Here is a 22,843-nt window from a genome sequence, read left to right on the forward strand (position 1 = left end):
ATAGGTATATGGGACTGGATATCAAACAACAAGAGTATAAATATATGGCTGCTGGAAGAGCATGTCATCCTCATGCTGAACATGTACTTTTGGAGAGGAAAGCAGTTTCAATATCTGGGATTGACATTCATCCACTAAAATGACACCAATTATGAAATGAAACAGATAAATAGCAGGCAACAAAGCCTATTAGAAAATTAACATCAAAATATGTTGGAATGCTAGATGCCTTTGAGAGGAAGGTACTTTGAAAAATCATTGGCCCAAACTTTGAAAGGAGTAGGAGTAGGAGGAGGAGGAGGAGGAGGAGGAGGAGGTGGTGGTGGTACAATCATGAGCTATACCGTATATAAAAATCCATCTGTTAGAAGAATAGTGAAATCAGACACACTGAGATGGGGGTAGCATTTGGCATGGGTCTGATATAGAAGTGACCAAAAGGATATCCAAGGTGTCAGTGGATTGGGCCGTTTGAGAACCAGGTGGATAGATGGAGTCATGGAGGACCTGCAGAAATGGACTGTAGAGGATGGAAAGCTCAAGAGAGGGATCGTGATAACTGGTGGAGAATTGTTGAATAGAGCAAGGTTCACAATGAACTATTGAGCCATAAAAGTGGTGAGATATTTAAATGTAAAGTAATGAATTAAAGTATTATTAGTTTGGTTTCAACAATCTCAAATCTTTCCTATAAAGTATAATGGGAAATCCAGGAAGAAATAAGAACAATATTTTTTTTATAAATGTGCCTGTCTGCTTCTCAACATTTCCTCCACTGTCAATGTAAAATATACAATGATTCAAAGAATCATTGTATATATTTTATATAAATAATTTTTATGGTAAAACGGCGACTGGAAAACTGGTATATAAAAAGTTGCAGACTGCTTTTTGAGGTGCAACACTGCTCTCAGTTGAATTTAAGTAGCTCAGTTAGGAGACATCAGCACCTGACTAATTTTCATACTTAATAACAAGATAAATCATTGTGTTACGCAACATAATTCTTCATTTTTTATTTCTCTTACCAAAATACAATCATACAAAATGTTGAACTATATTATACAAAAGTTTATTATCTTTGGTATTTAAGATTTAGCTGTCAAAGAATCAGGTAAATGTTCAATTATATAAACACCAGAAATTTGTACTCGCTAAGCACAGTTTTTAAATGTAATTTCTCTTGACACACATGCACCATACTCTAATTACTCATCTGTTATGACAGTGTCCTCTCATGATTCTACCTTTTGACACTCTAATAGTAGAAAATAAAATATTTATTCAGAATGAGCACATCATAAGTTCATCCCCAACATCCAATATTAAAACTGTGCCACAGACAATGTAACATGTGCCGAGAGATTCAGTCTCTTCTTTCTGAGCATACCCAACACAGTGAATCACATTTCTGGTTCACACACAAAAATTATTAAAAAATATTTTAAGCTTATTGTGTTACAGATTACAAGATCAGAGACTGCTCTATAATATGAAATTCCACCTCTGAATCTCAAGGCAGATTTCTAAAAATTACAGTTTCCATTATCTGTAACATTGTAATACATCATCAGAGACCGATATGGCGAAAAATACAATGAGGGTAATACGCAATATGAAATAAATCAAAGTGTTTAATGAAACACCTAAATACAAGACCAGCATGTAATAGTAAATAAGTAAAGATTCAGACTAGAGAGGGCAAGAAATTTTCAAAATTCAAAGCAAAATACTGCACATACAATTATCATTAAGCATATTCCCTTTTAATCACATAGGCAAGAAGTAGTCTCACAACAGTGACAACAGAAATCCATACATGGTGGGTAATACACAGTCCAGTCACATTAATATGACCAACACATATGTTCGATGTCAGCATGCAGTAACGATTTACAGACACCAGGCGGCAGCGTTACCATTGTAGGGTGTACATAAAGCACGTTACAAGATGCAAAGAACAGTGCAATCTTTGTCGTAATATGGAAACATAGTGATTTATCTGATGTCCAAAAGGGCATGATAACTGGATTTTGAGCCATGGCGGAAGCGCTTCCGAAATGGCTAAGTTTGTAAACTGTCCACATGCCACCATGGTTAAAGTATACCATGCATGGTAAAATGGTGCAATCCAAAATCAGTGCCGAAGCAACTGTGGTGCACCACAGACCACAGATGACAGCGGTGAATGACAGCTGCGAATATGCGTATGGGCAAACAGACTTGCAACTGTTGAGCAACTGAATGTCCAGATGAACCAATGACATTTCAGTGAACAGTGCTGCAAATGGATCTCCACAGCACACTGCTGGTTCATACACCCAAACTGACTGATGTTAATCAGCGATGAAGGCACACCAGTACCACAACTAGACATCCACTGAGTGACGAAAGGTACCCTTTTAAGATGAATCACATTTTATGCATCATTGGACAGGTGGCCATTGGTGTGTACAGTGTGAAACATCTTAAAGCAAACACCCTGCACATGATATTGTCTGGGGAGCAATTGTGTGGCATTCCCTGGGTCATCTCGTCATTCTGGTTGCCACAATGAACCAACACAGGTACGCATGTATCCTTGGGAACCATGCCCACTCCCACATGCAGCTTGTTTTTCCTCGGCACAGTGGCATCTACCAGCAGGACAGTGCAATGCGTCACACAGCTTGCAGTGTGCGTGCCTGGTTCAAAGGGAACCAGATGAGTTTACCATACACCCCTGGCCACCAAACACCCCAAGATTTAAACCCAGTTGAGAATGTGAGGCACCACTTCAATCAAGCTGTTCGCACTATGGATCCTCAGTCACAAAACCTTGCGCAGCTGGCCATGGTACAGGGGGAGGGAGGGGCGGGAGGGGGGGGGGGGTAGCACAGCTCTGTGCCCCTGTTAGTACCTTCCACCTCACTGATTTGATTCCTCCACATTTCACATTGGTTTAGACTGAAAAGGTGGCTATTCAGGCTTTTGACAGGTCGTCACGTTAGTGTGACTGGACAGTGTACAGCAGGAAGTACAAAAAAAGTGAGCAGTTTCAAATTTAAATTCCAAGACTTATGAAAGCAAATGTTTTTACTCTGTTAGGAAAGCAAGTGCCATGTATTAATAACTGATAATCAGTTACAAAGACATATTTCCTGTTGGCCCCAATACTTTCCATGTACCACATGGAAGAAGCAAATTAACTTTCTCTACAAGTAATTACTACAAAACAGGCAAGAAATATTAAATAGATGTTTAAATAAATTAGTGTTGGAAAAGTGCAGGAGATCATAACTTCAGATTTTTTTTCTCCACATAACTGCATACACCGTATGTAAGAAAATAGCAAACTTCTTGTAGCCAAAGCTTTATGGTGTTATTGCTCCAGAAAAAAACTTCAATATAGTTTGAATTGATGCCAGTAGTTTAGCAACCAGCAGCAGGAATAAAAAGTTTCACATTTAGCAACAGTCATTCATTTCAAGAGTCTCCCTCCTCTAATTTGTGTGTTGAAGAGGCCTGCCCCTTAATAAGCCAAATAAGTTCATATCAGGGGTTAGCAATGACTAGTGAAAATTGCCAAATATATTCAAGATTCTCCCATGTGTGCTATCCTTATTTATTTACAGCCAGTGCAACATGAGCAATGAAAAGCAGCACCAAAGAGATCAAAATTAATTGGAAACAATTACAGTGTATTTGATTTGCTGCTGATATAATCATCTTAGCAAATTCTGGTAACAATATGAACTTTACACTAAAAGTTTGTCCGATGCCTTGGATACACATAAACTAGAGGCAAACAAGACTAAAATAATTGTGCTAAATAAATTGAAAAGACAAGTAAAGGCAAACATTAAGGTAGGGAGTAAAATGCTACCGCAAGTAAATCAATTTAGCTACTCAGGAAGTACAATAGCAGATAACACAAGTATAATGGATATTTTTTTTAAAAAAAGGACTGCAATGATTAAACAAGCATTCAGAAATAAGAATAACTTTTTGGACCATTTTAAGTTATGGCTGTGAAGGGTGGACTTAAGAGGAAAGAAATTATAGAGAGCAGCCACAAAAACACCCTGCATTGAAAGGAAGTACGTCTAATGAATAAATATTAAAAGAAACTGAAGAGAAAAGAACTCTGATCAACAGAGAGGAGAAAAACTAAATTAAGTGAACACCTAATATCACATAACAGCTTTATAGAACACATCTTGAAAGAAAAATACTGAGAAAAAAATCAGTACACCGGCCTTGAACATCCATATTACAATGGAATGAATTGCAGTAACTGTGAGCAAATGGTGAGGGACAGAGAAGGGTGGCACACCAACAATAGGTTGCCTTTAGTGTCTGATGATGACACAGGTGCTAATGCATTACTTGGAGAGAAACGTTTTTCAATATGCAACCTTATATCCACTCTTAGAATTGGTCTTGATAAGCACTTCCAGCAGCAAGTAAAGAAATTACATCTATATAGCAGTCAATAATATAGATGGTAAAATGACAAAAATTAATGAAAAAATTATATTATTGCAGTTACTTTTGTTATTGTATCCTGTATAAATGACCTGATTTTTAAGTTCATTCTGAATGTAGTGCAGAACAATAACACATCCAGCTAGGCTCTTTTCCACTGAAATTTTTGGATTGTTACGGAATCTTTCAAAACAGATACACCATATATTTCAGTGGCAGAAGGTGTTAATCATAATGATGTTCCTGCTTTGATGCTTGGCACTCTTAACTGGGAGCAGCCCTATATAGATATTGCAGATACTTGTTTCATGAATTATCTCCTGTTTACAAGTTCACCTCCTCAACAGTCTTAAACAAATTGTAAGTATTTATAGACAAACAAAAGCTGTTTAAACTTAAACATCAACTGAACATTTAATTACTAAGGTAACACTGTGTATCCTACTCTGTATGGTACAACGTTTAAGTAGTGATTAAATATTGCACTCAGTAACTATTTTTATGTACAAAAAACATTCACATACTACTAATATTTACAACATGGTGAGAAATTAAATTAAATAAAAAATATTATATTGCTATAAACCTCTGTATGGGTACACATATAGATCATACTTTCTCTTTTTAAACTCTGGCAACTACATGTGCCAATACTTTTGCTAAATAAATTAAATATATTAAGTTTCTTTTTAACAGAAATTGTGCAATTTTACATTATAAATTCGTTGTTAGGGCTATTACCAAGAACTGTGGGACAATTTGTTCATGTGAGGGGGAAAAGGTTGGAATATTAATTATAAGACAGTGGCACACCACAAACATACCAGTAACAGTAGAATGTTATTGTAGTTACTATACAATAACGTAAAAATGTTAAAAAACTATGAATATTATTTGGTATACATCTAGCAACACTGAACATAAGGGCATTAACTCATTTGATTTATATTTCATTCTTGTGATTTTTATAGTAGCAACGAATTGAAACATACGGGATTCCTAGTTCAAAGTCATCTCTAGGCCAGTACCGCAGCATAGGTGTCTGCTCTGGACGTTCCTCTTGGACAGCAAAGTATGCAAACAGCACACATGCAGTGTAGGATGCTATGAAGATAAGCACATGCCATAGAGCATGTAAGTATGGGAAGTTGAGGGACAGCCAGGTGTCACACAGAAGCCTGTCATTCAGCCAGCAGGTAACTGCTAGCAGCCACACAGCTGCGCAGCGCACTCCCAAACGGTATACCCGCCAGCACGGACACCTAAATACACAAACAAACAACACTCAAATCCAAATGTAATTAACGCAAAGGAAATACAAATTACCATCAGTTATAAATAACATAATACAAATCCAATGTTGAACCCTGCCTGACTTAGATCACTCGTCCGCCCAACTGAGATCCAACCCCAATAACCCAAATCACCCTCTATTAACATTCAAGAATTTCTTAACCTCAAACCTTGCCTCACCACCATTCCCCAAATCCCTCAACATGAAACTAATCTTTCATCCACAGAAAGAATCACAATCCACCAACTAAAAACTGATCCCAACCTTGTAACCCTACCCGCTGACAGAGGCTCCACTACTGTGGTTTTGACCTGCAGGTATTACTTGGCAGAGGGACTCCGCCAGCTGTCAGATGCATCCACCTTGAAACCCCGCCACATGGACCCCATTCCAGAAATAACAGTATCTTCGGTCTTTCACCAAATCAATAGGCCCATCCCAGAATCTCTCCCCTAGTCTCTCTCTCTCTCTCTCTCTCTCTCTCTCTCTCTCTCTCTGTACCACTCCCCACACTCCTCCTCCTCCTCTCCTACCTTCTACACACTTCCTACAGTCCACAGACTCATCCACGTACGACACCCCACTGTGGCTGGTTACTGTGCCCTCCATTGAGAGAATCTCTATCCTCATGGGCCAACATCTTCAACCTGTTACCAATAACCTACCCTCCTATATAAAAGACACCAATCATTTCCTCCACTGACTCTGCACAGTTCTTGTTCCTTTACCACACAGTGTCCTGCTCATCACTACTGCTGCTACTCCCCTCTACACTAACATCCCTATTGCACCTGGCCTTATTGCTATTGAACACTAACTTTCCCAATACCCCCCCAACTGCCTCCAAACACACAACCTCTTCCTTTGTCACCCTGACCAACTATACACTCACCTACAGTTGCTTCAGTTTTGAAGGCATCTTCTACAGTCAAATTGATGGTACAGCAATGGACCCCCACATGGCACCATTTTATGTCAACCTATTCACAAGCCATCTACAGGAATCTTTCCTAACCACCCAGAATCCCAAAACACTCACCTGGCTCAGATTCACTGATAACTTCTTTTTTATCTGGACTGAGGGCATAGACACACTATCCACATTCCTCCAGAACCTCAACGCTTTCTCACTTTACCAGGTCCTCCTCAATCCTCGATGTTGACCTCCACCTCAAAGATGGCTACATAAGTACCTCTGTCCATACCAAACTCACCAACCACCAGCAATACCTCCACTGACAACTGCCACCCATTCCACACCTAGAAGTGCATTCCATACAGCCTAACCATCCGTGGGTATCATACCTATAGTAATGAGCAGTCCCTTTCCAAATATACCACCTGTCTCACTGAGGCCTTCACAAACCAAGAGATTTGTTGTGCCTTATCTCTCCAGTCACTTATCACCTCCAACATTCCCACAGTATCATCCAGGACTAGAGCAACTAAATCACATTCTCCACCAGAGATCTGACAACCTCTCGTCATGAACAAAAATGAGGATTATCCTATCCACTACCTTTCCCAGCCCTCCCGCAGTGGTATTCTGCCACCCACCAAACTTACGCAATATAACTGTCCATCACTAATTCATCCTTGCTCTCAACCCTTGCCTCACTGCTCAAATACCTGCAATAGACTTAGATGCAAGACCTGTTCCATACATCTTCCCACCACCACCTGCTCCAGTCCAGTTATAGGCATCATCATTCCCATCAAAGGTAGGAGTATCTCTGAAAGTAGTCACATGATCTACAAAACTAAGCTGCAACCACTGCTGCTTTCTACATGGTCATGACAGCAAACAAGCTGTCTGTCAACATGAATAGCCACTGAAAAACTGAGGCCAAGAGACAGCTGGACCACACAGTTGTTGAACATTCTGTCCAATGCAACATGCTTCACTTCAATGACTGTTTCACAGCCTGGGCCATCTGGATTCTTCCTATCAACACCAGCTTTCCTGAACTGCACAGGCACGAACTCTCCCTACAATACGAGGGCTGTTCAAATAGTAGGGTGACTTTTCAATTTGTGCGGGCAATGTATATTCGATTATAGATTTTTTCTTTCTTTTTTTTCTTTATATGCTGGTACACATGTCCCGAATGTATGTTTACAGTTTCAAGTATACAGCATACTTCACTTGTTTGTGACAGATAGAAAGGTTAGACTTTTTTAGTGTGCTCGGCAATTTTTAATTATTATAAAAAATGGAGCAAAGAATTTGCATCAAATTTTGTGTGAAAAATGGAATCAAGTGCTCCAAAACATCCGAAATATTGACAATGGCATACAGTGAGTCTGCTCTAAGTAAAAAAAGTTTACAAGTGGTACAAGATCTTCTATGATGGCCGAGAAGATGCCATGATGAACCTCATTCTGGATGTCCCAGCACAACAACAACAACAACAACAACAACAACAACAACAACAGATGACAACGTTGAAACTCTGAAGAAAATTGTTTTGGAAAATCATCAAATTATCGAAGAGAAGTTGCTGAGGATGTTGGCATATCTGTCAGTTCATGTCATGCAATTTTTTCGGATCTTTGGGGCATGAGACATGTGTCAGTGAAGTTAATTCCAAAACTTCTCAATTTTGATCAGAAGAACTGTCACATGAGCATCACTCAGGAGCTCTTGAATGATGTCAATGATGATCATGATCTGCTCAAGAGGGTCATAACTGGCGACAAAACATTATGACATTCAAACAAAAGCCCAATCATCCCAATGGAAGCATCCTGGAGAGCTAAGACAGAAGAAAGCACGCCAAGTTCGATCAAATGTCAAAGTATTGCTCACTGATTTTTTTCAATTACCATGGTGTAGTGCATCATGAACTTTTGTCTCAAGGTTGTACGGTCAATAAGGAGTATTACCTTGATGTTATGTGCTGTTTGTGAGAAGCAATACACAAAAAATTCCGGAATTGCGGAAAAACAATTCATGGCTTTTGCATCACGACAATACACCTGCTCATTCGTTATTGCTTGCGAGAGATTTATTGGCCAAAAACAACATGACAATCATGCCTCAGTCACCACATTCATTGGATTTGGCCCACTGTGACTTTTTCCTGTTCCCAAAACTAAAGAGACCTACGAAAGGATGAAGATTTTCAACGATTGAGGAAATAAAAACTGCATCATTGGAAGTACTCAAGGCTGTACCAAAAAGTGCTTCGAGGATTGGAAGAAGCGTTGGCACAAATATATTGTATCTGAGGGGGATTACTCTGAAGGGGACAACATGAATACTGATGAATAAACAGAATTTTTTTCATAAGAATATAAAGTCACTTTACTTTTTGAACACACCTCGTATATCCTACATTCCTGTAACCCTGTGGCCTCAACCTCAGCTAGCCCCTGGCCTTCACTCACCTCTCCCCTTCCCTGCTCCCACACCAGCACTACATAATAGACTTCTATTACTCCAGTGCACCCACTAACCTTTTTCCCCCTCCTCTACTTTTCCATTCTTCCTCCTCCCCCTCAAACCTCTCAACTGCCACTATAATTGAGTTGGTGTAATTTGATCCCTGACTGTTGCAGTGAGCTGGGCACAGCAGCTTCACAGGCGTATCTCATCCTTTAATGTAATGTGATTTTGTAAACATCTCCATGGCAATGCCTCATTGTTATCACAGCTCTGCATTGGCTATTATTAACACCTGCAGCCATTAGCACTTCGCAGTTGAAAGCTGGCAACAGAGCTACAAGCTGTCAGGGATCATCTTATGCTGCCTCAACTATAACATCCCTACCCTGTCCCCACCACATCCCTGCATGCACCCTCAAGCAGCATTACACCTTCCCTCAACCCCTACCCTGCTACTGCTCCCACTGCCCGACTCAGCCTCCTACTCATCCCAAAACACCCTCAGACTGCTTTTCCCATCAGCTGCTGCTACGGTACACTGCCCACCTTGGCGGCTGTGCTTGTGCGAATGTGTTTGGCCAAAACCACAAATGTATAAAAGTGTTTTTGTTATGCCTATCTGTGACTAAGTATCTCCTCTTTATCATGAATAGCAGTCTATGCTTTTTATTATACTGCCATAAAAACATATTTTAGAGGTAGAAGGAATGTTTATTTACCAATTTCCAAAACACGAACAAATTGAAAAAACCTGAAAGGGAAAAACGAAATACTTATGTCTGGTTTTCATAGCTTTAAAAAATACATAAAAAGGATAAGAAAAAATAGAAAATAGGAAAATAATTGTTGAATGTAATAGAGGGAAACATTCCACGTGGGAAGAATATATCTAAAAACACAGATGATGTGACTTACCGAACGAAAGTGCTGGCAGGTCGATAGACACACAAACAAACACAAACATACACACGAAATTCAAGCTTTCACAACAAACTGTTGCCTCATCAGGAAAGAGGGAAGGAGAGGGAAAGACGAAAGGATGTGGGTTTTAAGGGAGAGGGTAAGGAGTCATTCCAATCCCGGGAGCGGAAAGACTTACCTTAGGGGGAAAAAAGGACAGGTATACACTCGCGCGCGCGCACACACACACACACACACATATCCATCTGCACATGCACAGACACAAGCAGACATTTGTAAAGGCAAAGATGCCTTTACAAATGTCTGCTTGTGTCTGTGTATGTGCAGATGGATGTGTGTGTGTGTGTGTGTGAGTGTGTGTGTGTGTGTGTGTGAGTGTGTGTGAGTGTGTGTGAGTGTGTGTGAGTGTGTGTGTGTGCGCGCGCGCGCGTGCGAGTGCGAGTGTATACCTGTCCTTTTTTCCCCCTAAGGTAAGTCTTTCCGCTCCCGGGATTGGAATGACTCCTTACCCTCTCCCTTAAAACCCACATCCTTTCGTCTTTCCCTCTCCTTCCCTCTTTCCTGATGAGGCAACAGTTTGTTGCGAAAGCTTGAATTTTGTGTGTATGTTTGTGTTTGTTTGTGTGTCTATCGACCTGCCAGCATTTTCGTTCGGTAAGTCACATCATCTGTGTTTTTAGATAAAATAATTGTTGAGACGTAGTTCTGTGAGAGGGCAAGAGAAGTTGCTCCATCTATTATATTCCGAAGGGTGTAAGGAACAGCGACTGAGTCAGAAGCAACAATTCAAAAACAGGTAATAAACAAACACAAAAGCACAAATAATGAGTTGTTGATAATGAAGAGGTCAGAACCGAAGTCAAAAGAAATTTCATCTAAACAATATAAATGAAATTTTAGACAGAAAAAAATGTGGCTACAAGGAACGAAACACAAAAATAAATAAAAAGAAAGCAAGCATATCGGTACACAGATGATAGAGAAAATAATGCAGTATGTAAATAGATAAGTGGAGGGATCAAACAATGGAAAATCCAGGATGGAATGTAACAATATTATGAGAAGGAAAGTTGCTGCTCACCATACAGCAGATGTGTTGTGAACAGTGTAAATTTAAAGTTTGTGGATTTGCATTCCGTTTCGTGCTCAGAATCTATCTACCATCTCCAGACGACTGAAGCATTTGTGTTGGATAGGTTCTCAGTACCAACAACAGAGATTAAAAACACTGCAGATGGAAGTTGCCTTTTCAATCTGTTATTGGCTCTCGCCATCCAACCAGTCTACCTCTGATTGCCGTTTTCCCCCTTGTATTCTCCATTCACACCTTCCTTCCTCATTTTTTTAATTGCTGTTTTGTATTATACTCCTTTGTCTCTAATCATTGTCACATTACAACTATTTATAGTTTTTTCATGTGTCCCATATCTTATATTTTCCTCATTTGTTTCTAATTTTTACCATCTTCTGATTACTTTTACATTTAGTTTTAGCTCTAGTGTTTGACTGACAACTTATTTTTAGTGCTGTGGAATCTGCACATTAGTTTCAGCCCACTTTTCCCCCTGCATGTTGATTGTCTTCAGATTCAGTTTTTGGGCAACTTATCCCATTCCTTCTATCTGGATTCAAACCTACACCCCTTCTTTAGCCTGGCAGATTTGGTCAAAAATGTTAGCCTCACCAATCACAGATCTCTGGCAGAAGACTTTTATCAGAGACTTCTATTCTGTAACAATGTCTGGTGCATATTTCTTAACTTGAGCTGTAAAGTGGAGAATTGTACAGCCCTAATGAATAGGTCAGCTATCCTTACCTATAGGAAGCAACTGTTCAGATAACAAAATACACGAGGATGCATAGTTTTGTTCATAAGATACAGAACTCCCCCCACACCACCGCCATAACCCACTGACTCAATGAACATTAAAATGTAGTAAAAAATACACACACATTCAAAGGATTTTTCAACCTGTGAAAAGCAACTGACAATGTAGAATGAGGCAAGGTCTTCAAAATTATGAGAAAAGTAGGAGTAAGCTAAAGGGAAAAGACAGTTAATGCACAACATGTACAAGAACCAATAAGGAAAAATAAGAACGGAGGACCAAGAACCTCGGATTAAAAGGATGTTGTCTTTTGTCCCTACTGTCCAATCTCTATGACAGAAATTTAAGAAAGGTTTTAAGACTGGGTTTAAGATGGTGAAAGCTATCAGTGATAAGATATGCTGATTGCTATCCACAGTGAAAGTGAAGGAGAGTTACAATATGTATTGAATTAAATGAACAGGCTATTGAGTACAGAATATGTATTGAGAGTAACACGAAGGAAGACTAAAGAAATAAGATGTAGCAGAAATGAGATAAATGATACACTTCTCAAAAATTGGGGACCACAAAGTAGATGAAATTACATAATTCTGTTCCCTTAGAGTTATCTTGTTATCAGGAGAAAGAAAACTGGCATTCTATGGGTCGCAGCATGGAATGTCAGATCCCTTAATCAAGCAGGTAGGTTAGAAAATTTAAAAAGGGAAATGGATTGGTTAAAGTTAGATATAGTGGGAATTAGTGAAGCTCAGTGGCAGGAGGAACAAGACTTCTGGTCAGGTGAATACAGGGTTATAAATACAAACTCAAATAGGAGCAATGCAGGAGTAGGTTTAATAATGAAGACGAAAAAAAAAAAAAAAAAAAAATAGGAATGCGGGTAAGCTACTACAAACAGAATAGTGAACTCATTATTGTGGCCAAGATAGATACGAAGCCCACGTCTACCACAGTAGTACAAGTTTATATGCCGACTAGCTCCGCAGATGACGAAGAGATTGATGAAAGGTATGATGAGATAGAAGAAATTATTCAGATACTGAAGGAAGACAAAAATTTAATAGTCATGGGTGACTGGAATTCCATAGTAGGAAAAGGAAGAAAAGGAAACAGAGTAGGTGAATATGGAATGGGGGTAAGGAATGAAAGAGGAAGCTGCCTGGTAGAATTTTGCACAGAGCATAACTTAATCATAGCTAACACTTGGTTCAAGAATCATAAAAGAAGGTTGTATACATGGAAGAAGCCTGGAGATACTGACAGGTTTCAGATAGATTATATAATGGTAAGACAGATATTTAGGAACTAGGTTTTAAATTGTAAGACATTTCCTGGGGCAGATGTGGACTCTGACCACAATCTATTGGTTATGAACTGTAGGTTAAAAATGAAGAAACTGCAAAAAGGAGATGGGACCTGGATAAACTGACAGAACCAGAGATTGTAGAGAGTTTCAGGGAGAGCATTAGGGAACAATTGACTAGAATGGGGGAAAGAATACAGTAGAAGAAGAATAGGTAGCTTTGAGACATGAAATAGTGAAGGCAGCAGTAGGTAAAAAGATAAGGGATAATAGAAATCCTTGAGTAACAGAAGAGATACTGAAATTTAATTAATGAAAGGAGAAAATACAAAAATCCAGTAAACCAACCAGGCAAAAAGGAATACAAACATCTCAAAAATGAGATCGACAGGAAGTGCAAAATGGCTAAGCAGGGATGGCTAGAGGACAAATGTAAAGATGTAGAGGCATATATCACTAGGGGTAAGATAGATACTGCCTATAGAAAAATTAAAGAGACCTTTGGAGAAAAGAGAACCACTTGTATGAATATCAAGAGCTCAGATGGAAACCCAGTTCTAAGCACAGAAGGAAAGCAGAAAGGTGGAAGGAATATACAAGGTCACAAGGTCTATACAAGGGCGATGTTCTTGAGGACAATATTATGGAAACGGAAGAGGATGTAGATGAAGATGAAATGGGAGATATGATACTGCGCGAAGAGTTTGACAGAGCACTGAAAGGCCTAAGTCAGAACAAGGCCATGGGAGTAGACAACATTCCATTAGAATTACTGACAGCCTTGGGAGAGCCAGCCCTGAAGAAACTGTACCATCTGGTGAGCAAGATGTATGGGACAGGAGAAAATACCCTCAGACTGCAAGAAGAATATAACAATTTCAATCCCAAAGAAAGCAGGTGTTGACAGATGTGAAAATTACTGAACTATCAGTTTAATAAGCCACAGCTGCAAAATACTAACATGAATTCTTTACAGAAGAATGGAAAAACTGGTAGAAGCCGACCTCAGGGAAGATCAGTTTGGATTCCGTAGAAATGTTGGAACACATGAGGCAATACTGACCCTACGACTTCTCTTAGAAAATAGATTAAGGAAAGGCAAACCTACATTTCTAGCATTTGTAGACTTAGAGAAAGCTTTTGACAATGTTGACTGGAATACTCTCTTTCAAATTGTGAAGGTGGCAGGGGTAAAATACAGGGAGCGAAAGGCTATTTACAATTTGTACAGAAACAAGATGGCAGTTATAAGAGTCGTGGGGCATGAAAGGGAAGCAGTGGTTGGGAAGGGAGTGAGACAGGGTTGTAGCCTAAGCCCGATGTTATTCAATCTGTATATTGAGCAAGCAATAAAGGAAACGAGAAAAATTCGGAGTAGGAATTAGAATCCATGGAGAAGAAATGAAAACTTTGAGGTTCGCCAATGACATTGTAATTCTGTCGGAGACAGCAAAGGACCTGGAAGAGCAGCTGAACGGAATGGACAGTGTCTTGAGAGGGGGATATAAGATGAACATCAACAAAAGCAAAATGAGGATAATGGAATGTAGTCAGATTAAATCGGGTGATGCTGAGGGTATTAGACCAGGAAATGAGACACTTAAAGTAGCAAATGAGTTTTGCTATTTGGGGAGCAAAATAAATGATGACGGTTGAAGTAGAGAGGCTATAAAATGTAGACTGGCAATGGCAAGGAAAGTGTTCTGAAGAAGAGAAATTTGTTAACATCAAGTATAGATTTAAGTGTCACGAAGTCTTTTCTGAAAGTATTTGTGTGGGGTGTAGCCATGTATGGAAGTGAAACATGGTCGATAAACAGTTTAGACAAAAAGAGAATAGAAGCTTTCGAAATGTGGTGCTACAGAAGAATGCTGAAGATTAGATGGGTAGATCACAGCACTAATGAGGAGGTATTGAATAGAATTGGAGACAAGAGAAATTTGTGGCACAACTTTACTAGAAAAAGGGATCGGTTGGTAGGGCATAGTCTGAGGCATCAAGAGATCACCAATTTAGTATTGGAGGGCAGCATGGAGTGTAAAAATCGTAGAGGGAGACCAAGAGATGAATACACTAAACAGATTCAGAAGGATGTAGGTTGCAGTAGATACTGGGAGATGAAGAAGCTTGCACAGGATAGAGTAGTATGGAGAGCTGCAGCAAACCAGTCTCTGGACTGAAGACCACAACAACAACAACAACAACAACAACAGATGCAAAATTACCCATTTTGAACAAAGCAAGGACGAAATAAAAAGCAGATCAGCACAGGCAAAGCTCCTTCTCTGGCCAAGATAGGTCTTCTAGTATCAAAAATTGGGATTAAAAGGTGGAAGAAATTGCTGGGAATGTACAATTGGAGCACCATGATAGTGAATCATGGATTATGAAAAAACCAACAGAGAAGAGAATCAAGGTATTTGGGATGTGGTGGTATGAAAGGATGTTGAAAATTAAGTGGACTGATAAAATAAAGAATGGTGACATTCTGCACAGGATCGGTGAAGGAAGAAACATATCAAAAATTATGACAAGGAGAAGCGACAGAATGATAGGACTTGTTTTAAGACATCAAGGAATAATTCCATGTACTAGAGGGAGCTGTAGAGGGTAAAAACTGTAGGAGCAGAGAGAGAAAGGAATAAAGTGCTACTCTGAGGTTAAGAGGTTGACACATGAGAGGAATTCATGGTGGGTCACTTCAAACCAGTCATAAGACTGAGGACTCGAATCAAAAAACGAAAAAAAAGTGTCTTGGAAGGCCTGACCACCAAGAGTGGTAGTTAACTAGACTAACACATAACAAGAGAGCCATGGCACCTGGTGGGAAATATACTATCATGTGCAAATGATTCGCTCACTTCATCACACTTACAAGTGACAGTACCTCTCGCCCAAAGACCTCATGATCATTTTTGTTGTGATAACATTCTTCACATTCATACTAGTGGGAGAGAGAAGAACACTTTAGGAGAGTGAGCTGTCCCAACTTAGGTGGTCTTGTGCAACATTGCTTGATGTCCACTTTAACAAGTGAAGAGGCAATTTTTATGTGCAGATACACAGCATAACAGTGGATTTCTCTTTCACCATTAACAGTGGACATCTTCATGGAAACATCTGAGGAATCTGTACTTCATTGCAGACTACTGAAATCAAAATGCTTGCTTCAGTATGTTTTGAATACCTTTGTAATCTGCCTGCATGTGGAAAGAGAACTTTGTCAGTTCCACCAGTATCCCTATAAACAGCACCAAAACATTCACTTTACAGTGGAAATAGAAAAGAAAGATGTGTTGCCATTTCTTGACACTGAAGTGGACAGCACTAGATGGTACACCTGGATACACAGTTCACAAGAAGCCCAAAAGCATCAGTAGATATCTACATGCTACATCCCACCACTACCTACAGCAGAATAATTCTGTACTGAGTTAAGAGGAGTCACTGAATGTGTGAAACGTAAAGCTTGAACTGCAGAAGCTGTGAACTACCTTAAGAGTTAATGGGTACAGCAATGTAAGCATAAACAAAATCATGACTTCAAAGAACAATAGCAAAAGGCTAAAGCTTTATGAGAGGCCATACACACTAACATCAAAGGGTACATTGGTAACGTGATTTGTGAATGATTACGGGAAGTTATAATGGTAGAACAGCTGATTTACACTGATGAGGCAAAACATAATGACCACCTGCTTAATAGCATGTTTGTGCAGCCTCGAAATGAAATACATCGCTGATTCTGGGTATCAGGGATCCAAGAGTTTGTTGGTAGGTTTGTGGTCTATGCACAGTTCATGTAATAATGGGCCATTGATTTTCATATGCGGTGATCGCAACCCATAGCAAGAAAAATGAGTTCCATAAGATTTACATTAGGCAAATTTGGTCACCAAGACATCAATGTAAGTTCACTATAATGCTCCTCAAACCACTGTAGTACAGCTCTGGCTCCGAGACATTGACAGTTATACTGCTGAAAGATAACATCACCATTGGGGTAGATATCAAGTATCAAGGGATGCAGGTGGTTCGCAGCTGTCAGTGTGTCTCCGCGTACTATCACAGGTCTCCTGCAAGCACAGGACAATGTTTCCCATAACATAACAGCACTGCATGTTTTGAGATGCCATTGCCTCGGATGAGTGTGTTTGTGGAGGTGACCAGCGACCTAACATAGCAAAAATGTGGATTACCCAAAGAGCCGACTCATTTCGATTGATCAACAGTCGAATCCCAATAGTCCCGTGCCAACTGCAATCTTAACTGACCATATCGTTGGGTCAACATGTGAACACATAGGGGTGGTCTGCTGCTGAGCTCCATGTTCAGCAATGTAAAATGATCGATGTGCTCCAAAACACTTGTGCTTGCACCATAAACTGCACTCTTTTGGCAGCGATGCCACAGATCACCATCTATCTAGAGCAGACAAGCCTCCGAATGCCATATTCTGTGAAGAGTCCAAGATTCTAGCCATTTAGCACCTAGTGGTAGTTTCACTGTTCTTCTACCTCTTTCCGAAAATGCTCACAACAGTAGCATGTGAACATTTGACTAGCTTCACCATTTTCTAGATACTCATTCACAGACTTTGCATAATAATAATCTGGCCTATGTCAAAGTTGCATATCTCAATGGAATTCCCCATATGCAGTCCATATCTTAACTAGGTGATCCCTGTCCATGTCTGTTCTGCTTATATATTTATGTTACCACATCACATGTGCACAATGCCACCAGGCGGCATCCAGCATCACAGTAGGCAGTGGCCATAATGTTTTGTCAACCAGAACATTATGACCACCTACCTAATAGCCAGTATGTCCACCTTTGGCAGACAACAGCAATGAGGCATCATGACATGAAAGCAATGAGGCCTTGGTAAGTCACTGGAAGGATTTGGCATCACATCTTCACACGCAAGTCACTTAATTCCCATAAATTCTGGAATTCTGGGGAGGGAGGCGATCAGTTCTGACACCACATTCAATCACATCTGAGATGTGTTCGATCAGGCTCAAATCTGACGAGTTGGGGGGCCAGCATAGCAATTAGAATTCACTACCTTGAAGCACTCCGTCACACTCCTGACCTTGTGGCTTGGTGCATTATCTTGTTGAAAAATACCACTGTCATCAGGAAACATGATCATCATGATGTGGTGTACGTGGTCTGCAACCAGTGTATGGTACTCACTGGCCATCATAATGTCTTGCACGAGCTCCACAGGACCTGTGGATGCTCCCTGAATGTTCCCCAGAGCCTCTGTTAGCTTGTCTCCATCCTGTTGTACAGGTGCCAAGGAACTGTTCCCTGCAAGATGACAGATTCGTGCCCTCCCATCGACATGATGAAGAAAGTATTGGGATTCATTAGACCGTGCAGTGCTTTGGCACTGCACCACCACCCAGTGCTGATGATCATGTGCTCATTTCACTCGTAGTTGCCGATGTTACGGTGTTAACATTGGCACGTGCAAGAGTCATCGGCTGTGGAGGTCCATCGTTAGGAGTGTTTGATGCACTGTGTATTTAGACACACTTGTACTCTGCCCAGTATTAAAGTCTGATGTTAGATTCACCATAGTTCGTTGCCTGTCCTGTTTTACTGTCCTGCCCAGCCTACAACATCAGACATCTGCAATGATGGGTAGCCGCCAAACCCCACAATGTCTGGATGTGGTTTCATCTTCGTTTTGCCATTTGTTGAAGACACTCACCACAGCACACAATCTCAGCCAAACTCAAATTGATCATGCGCCTTCCCCATTCTACACATGGACAGGTGGCACTGCCATTGCCTGGACAGGTTTATATCAATAGTAGGTTGGTGGTCATAATGTTCAGGATGATCAGTGTATATACTTGCAGGACACTGGATGCAAATAAACAAGTAATAATGAAAAATGAAAATGTCAGTTTCCGTCCTAAACTACACTTCTGGCTATGCTACAGATCAATCTGTCATTTCAACCAAGATTTCACTTTCTAATTCATTGTCTTTGTTGACACTCAATGAAACTGTCACCTCCCAACCTAATTTAGCCTTTAGGTAACATTACAAATCAGTCTCTCACTGTAACATAGATTCTGCCTCCGAGATGAAATCATTAATAATATTTCAACACAGACTTTGCAAAATTGCTGTGTTATTAATCAAAGAACTCTTACAAGCATCAAAAGCAGAAAATGAAGAAGGAGTGACATACAAAATATGATTAATCCTATGTTAGTGGCATAAAGATGGATCTAGTCAACAACTGTTCACTGGTGACCACATACTATCTCCTATTGACTGTCTGAAGCTTGATGTAGAGTTGCCTTTCTGTCTGCTCTGTGCCATGAACAAAGCAACCACTAAACTAGTGCTCATGCCAGGAATTTATGAGATCTGCTGATAGAGTGCAGAGTAATTTACATGGGAGAAGCAGAAGCAGCATGACTAAAGGAGCACGAATATCACATGCAGCATCATAAATCCACAATGGCAGAGCACCAAATGAATGTGGTGTACATACATAGTTCAAGGAAGCCCACTTGCTAGCCAGGTAGCCACTAGCTTCAAGAGAAAGTTATGAGAGGTCATTGCAACAGTCAAGAAGCCCATGAGCTTGAAACGTGTTGGTGGTGACAGGCCTTGATCATTGTGGCTGCTAGCAGTAACTGGTATATGAATAGTCTTGAGGCTGAAAGAACTTCTGCGGAAGGTACATAACATACTGACCCATACCGTCACCACCTACAGAAGCAGCACGATCTCACAACAAGCAGCTCCCTCCTGATTCACTAATGTTGGACAGTAAAATTTCATCATAAATTACAGTCAACAAAGAGCGTCAGTTTCCTTTCTCTCCATTCCCAACATCCAGTCATAGGCCACATATTATTTTCACTTCTTTTAAGGAATCAAAGGAACAGGAGTGATTATCTTGAGCAACAAGTCAGGCAACAAACATTTAATTGAAACTTCTTGGCAGATTAAAAGTGTGTGCCAGACCGAGACTCGAACTCGGGACCTTTGCCTTTCATTCTGGAAACATTTAATTGTAAAATCTTAAATATTCTGCCAAATAAAGGACTGGTCTTTTTCATTCAGTGAATTTACTGGAAGGGTTATTTTGTCATAACACTGTTATATCACCAGTACTGATTGGAATTGGATAAAAGTGTAGGAGAATATTTCTGCACAGTAACTGCGACATGGAGCATCAATATTCTTTTCTCTTAAGAAGTTAATGTGGAGAACCTATGCATCCAACTCACAGATATTATAGGTAATGCACTTAAGTGGTTCCAACAGTAGTACTATGGGCACTGTATGAAAGCAAAGAGTGTTTCACTACAGATTCATACCAAGCCAAAGTCTTCCTGTGAAAAACAGAGTAAAGCCAAAACAAGAGTGATGACACCTGTGTGTTGCAAGATCTGAAAGCAAATATAAACATTTACATTAATGGTCATCTGCTTACCTCTTCAATTCATGGATGAGCAAGAAAAAGGCAGGAATTCCAAGTGTCATTAGTGCAAATGCATTTACAGCTGGGTGTAGAATTGCCAGGCCTGTGGCAAATATTGTCATAACTATTGCTGCCAAGCTAAATAGCTTCCTGTAATTGAATCAAATCATCATGTTATTTCACAGTTATTTATTTAACCTGTACAACTCTCTAAGCATTTAAGACTATCATTCATCACATCTTAAGTGAGAAATGGAACTTGTTAAGCAGTGCAATACTATCGTGGATAATTCTAGGTAAGGTACATGGTTTTTCATTCATTATAACAGGTGGTCCAAATTATGTATTTAAGCATAGTCACTTTTCAGTAGGAGGAATGTATAAATTAGGGAAAGAATTGGAGTGGCAGGGTATCTCAATGCAACTACAAAAGATTTTTGACAATGAAAGGCTATCAAATGGAAGAGTGGTAGCTCTATATAGAACTAATTATATCTCAATGTTGACCTACAATTACATATTATTTTGTATGAGAGTGAGTAAAGAAAGAGTCAAATGTAACACAACTGGACTTTTTTGGCCAAGATTATTAAAGACCGCTTGCTGAGAGTAAATAACTTTAACATTCTTTTTTCCCAACTGCTAACAAGAGAGTAGTGTCAAATGAGACATGCTCTACAGTAGTTGTTTAATAGGAATTGCTCAAACATGCAATTCTATAATAAATTTATAGTAATGTGTCAGATTCACACAACATTTGTCAGAAAAACACAAAATTACATAATATTTTCTTTATTATCATTGGCAATCTCTGACCTCTTGATATATCTGATTAATAACTGTTCAGTACATCTGCAAAGTGTAGTGCAGTGGTCATGGGTGCAGAATGAGAGGAAGGAATGATTTTTTTGGTCTATGAAACTAAGCTATATTACAGAATTTACAGACATGGATTAAAATTCTCATTAAATTGTAACCATTAGAATCTGTCATGACTTTATAATACAGTATTCTTGTGTGACGAATACATCGCTTTAATAAAATTTTAACATCCAAAAGTCATCCTCCCAATTATTTTCAACAACAGATTTAATAAGGATCAATAGCCAGTATCACGAAACAGAAATACATTATTTTTACCTGTCATTCTGAAAGAAATGTGGAAAGAACCTCCTTGGGAAGAACATGGCAAATGCTGCCATGAAGACCCACAAAATTGCGAGTTCATCCAGCAGCTGCCCAATGAGACTAAGTGTAGCATGAAAATACGCTGAACTAAATCCAACGACGATCAGTAATACCCAAATGACATTAATTCCTGGATTAACAAATCTTGCATACTCTCTGAATAAATGCATTAAAAGTGGCGGTAGGAGAAAGAACAGCACGTTACTGAACTGCAAAGAAACATAAAATAATGTCAAAGTATCCAATATGCATAACAATAGCAGGAACAAAGCATCTGCCTGCAGTTAAAATATAATCAAGGTTTTGAAAACACTACTGGTACTAACTGTATTAACGAATTCGGCGATGACAGGAGATATTAAGTAATTTCCTTCACACCAGTCAACAGGAGAACTACCAGGTTCCAGTGGCTGCCACATGATTTTGTTGACAAAAATGTATTTTTCTGTAATTATAAATATCGTGTGAATTCACTTACACAATAAAAGCAAGAGCATTTAAAAATGAAGTATCCGTACCTTCAGACATATACTTACGCAACAACAAAAAAGTCTGCAGTTACTTCGAACCTGGTTAACCCTTGAACACCCTGCCAGGTAAAAAATCGCCTGGCTGTGTGTCGACGCTCTTCTGCACGCCTTGACGTTTTCCTTTGTGTCGAGCCTGGCATGTTATCGCAGCAACAGCTGACTGTAAACATTGCGATGTTGCCATTTTGCACAACAGCACGTGGGCTACAGTTGTCAGTTGATGTTCAAGGTCGCACAACACCCGTATAGCGATCAGCGTAATATTTCTGTATTCATGCTTCAGAATATACTCATAGTCTCGTTGAAAGTATCATTAATATAGATTATTTCGTGAGTTCAGATCGTAGAAGATTAATTCCTCTGGATTATTAATCAAATGACGGGCCGTTAAATGACAATTTTTCTTTCTTCCTATGGAATGTTAATCAATACTTGTATACTTTTCGTGTTCAGTGAGC

At 39.6% G+C, this 22,843-nt stretch overlaps 1 protein-coding gene across 1 annotated transcript; it reads right to left on the reverse strand.

Annotated features, from left to right (window-relative positions):
• Positions 1-986: 986 nt before the first annotated feature.
• LOC126263208 (alkaline ceramidase) lies at positions 987-22,542 on the reverse strand. The gene is made up of 5 exons (XM_049960274.1): positions 22,392-22,542; positions 22,182-22,300; positions 21,808-22,064; positions 20,680-20,817; positions 987-5,729 (listed from the first exon to the last, which is right to left on the reverse strand). Exons 2-5 carry the CDS (start codon positions 22,272-22,274, stop codon positions 5,411-5,413), a joined length of 807 nt encoding a protein of 268 aa, XP_049816231.1. The 5' UTR covers positions 22,275-22,300; positions 22,392-22,542; the 3' UTR covers positions 987-5,410.
• Positions 22,543-22,843: the final 301 nt, after the last annotated feature.

This window comes from Schistocerca nitens, chromosome 6 (assembly GCF_023898315.1).
Source record: "Schistocerca nitens isolate TAMUIC-IGC-003100 chromosome 6, iqSchNite1.1, whole genome shotgun sequence".
NCBI classification, from domain to species: Eukaryota; Metazoa; Arthropoda; class Insecta; order Orthoptera; family Acrididae; genus Schistocerca; species Schistocerca nitens.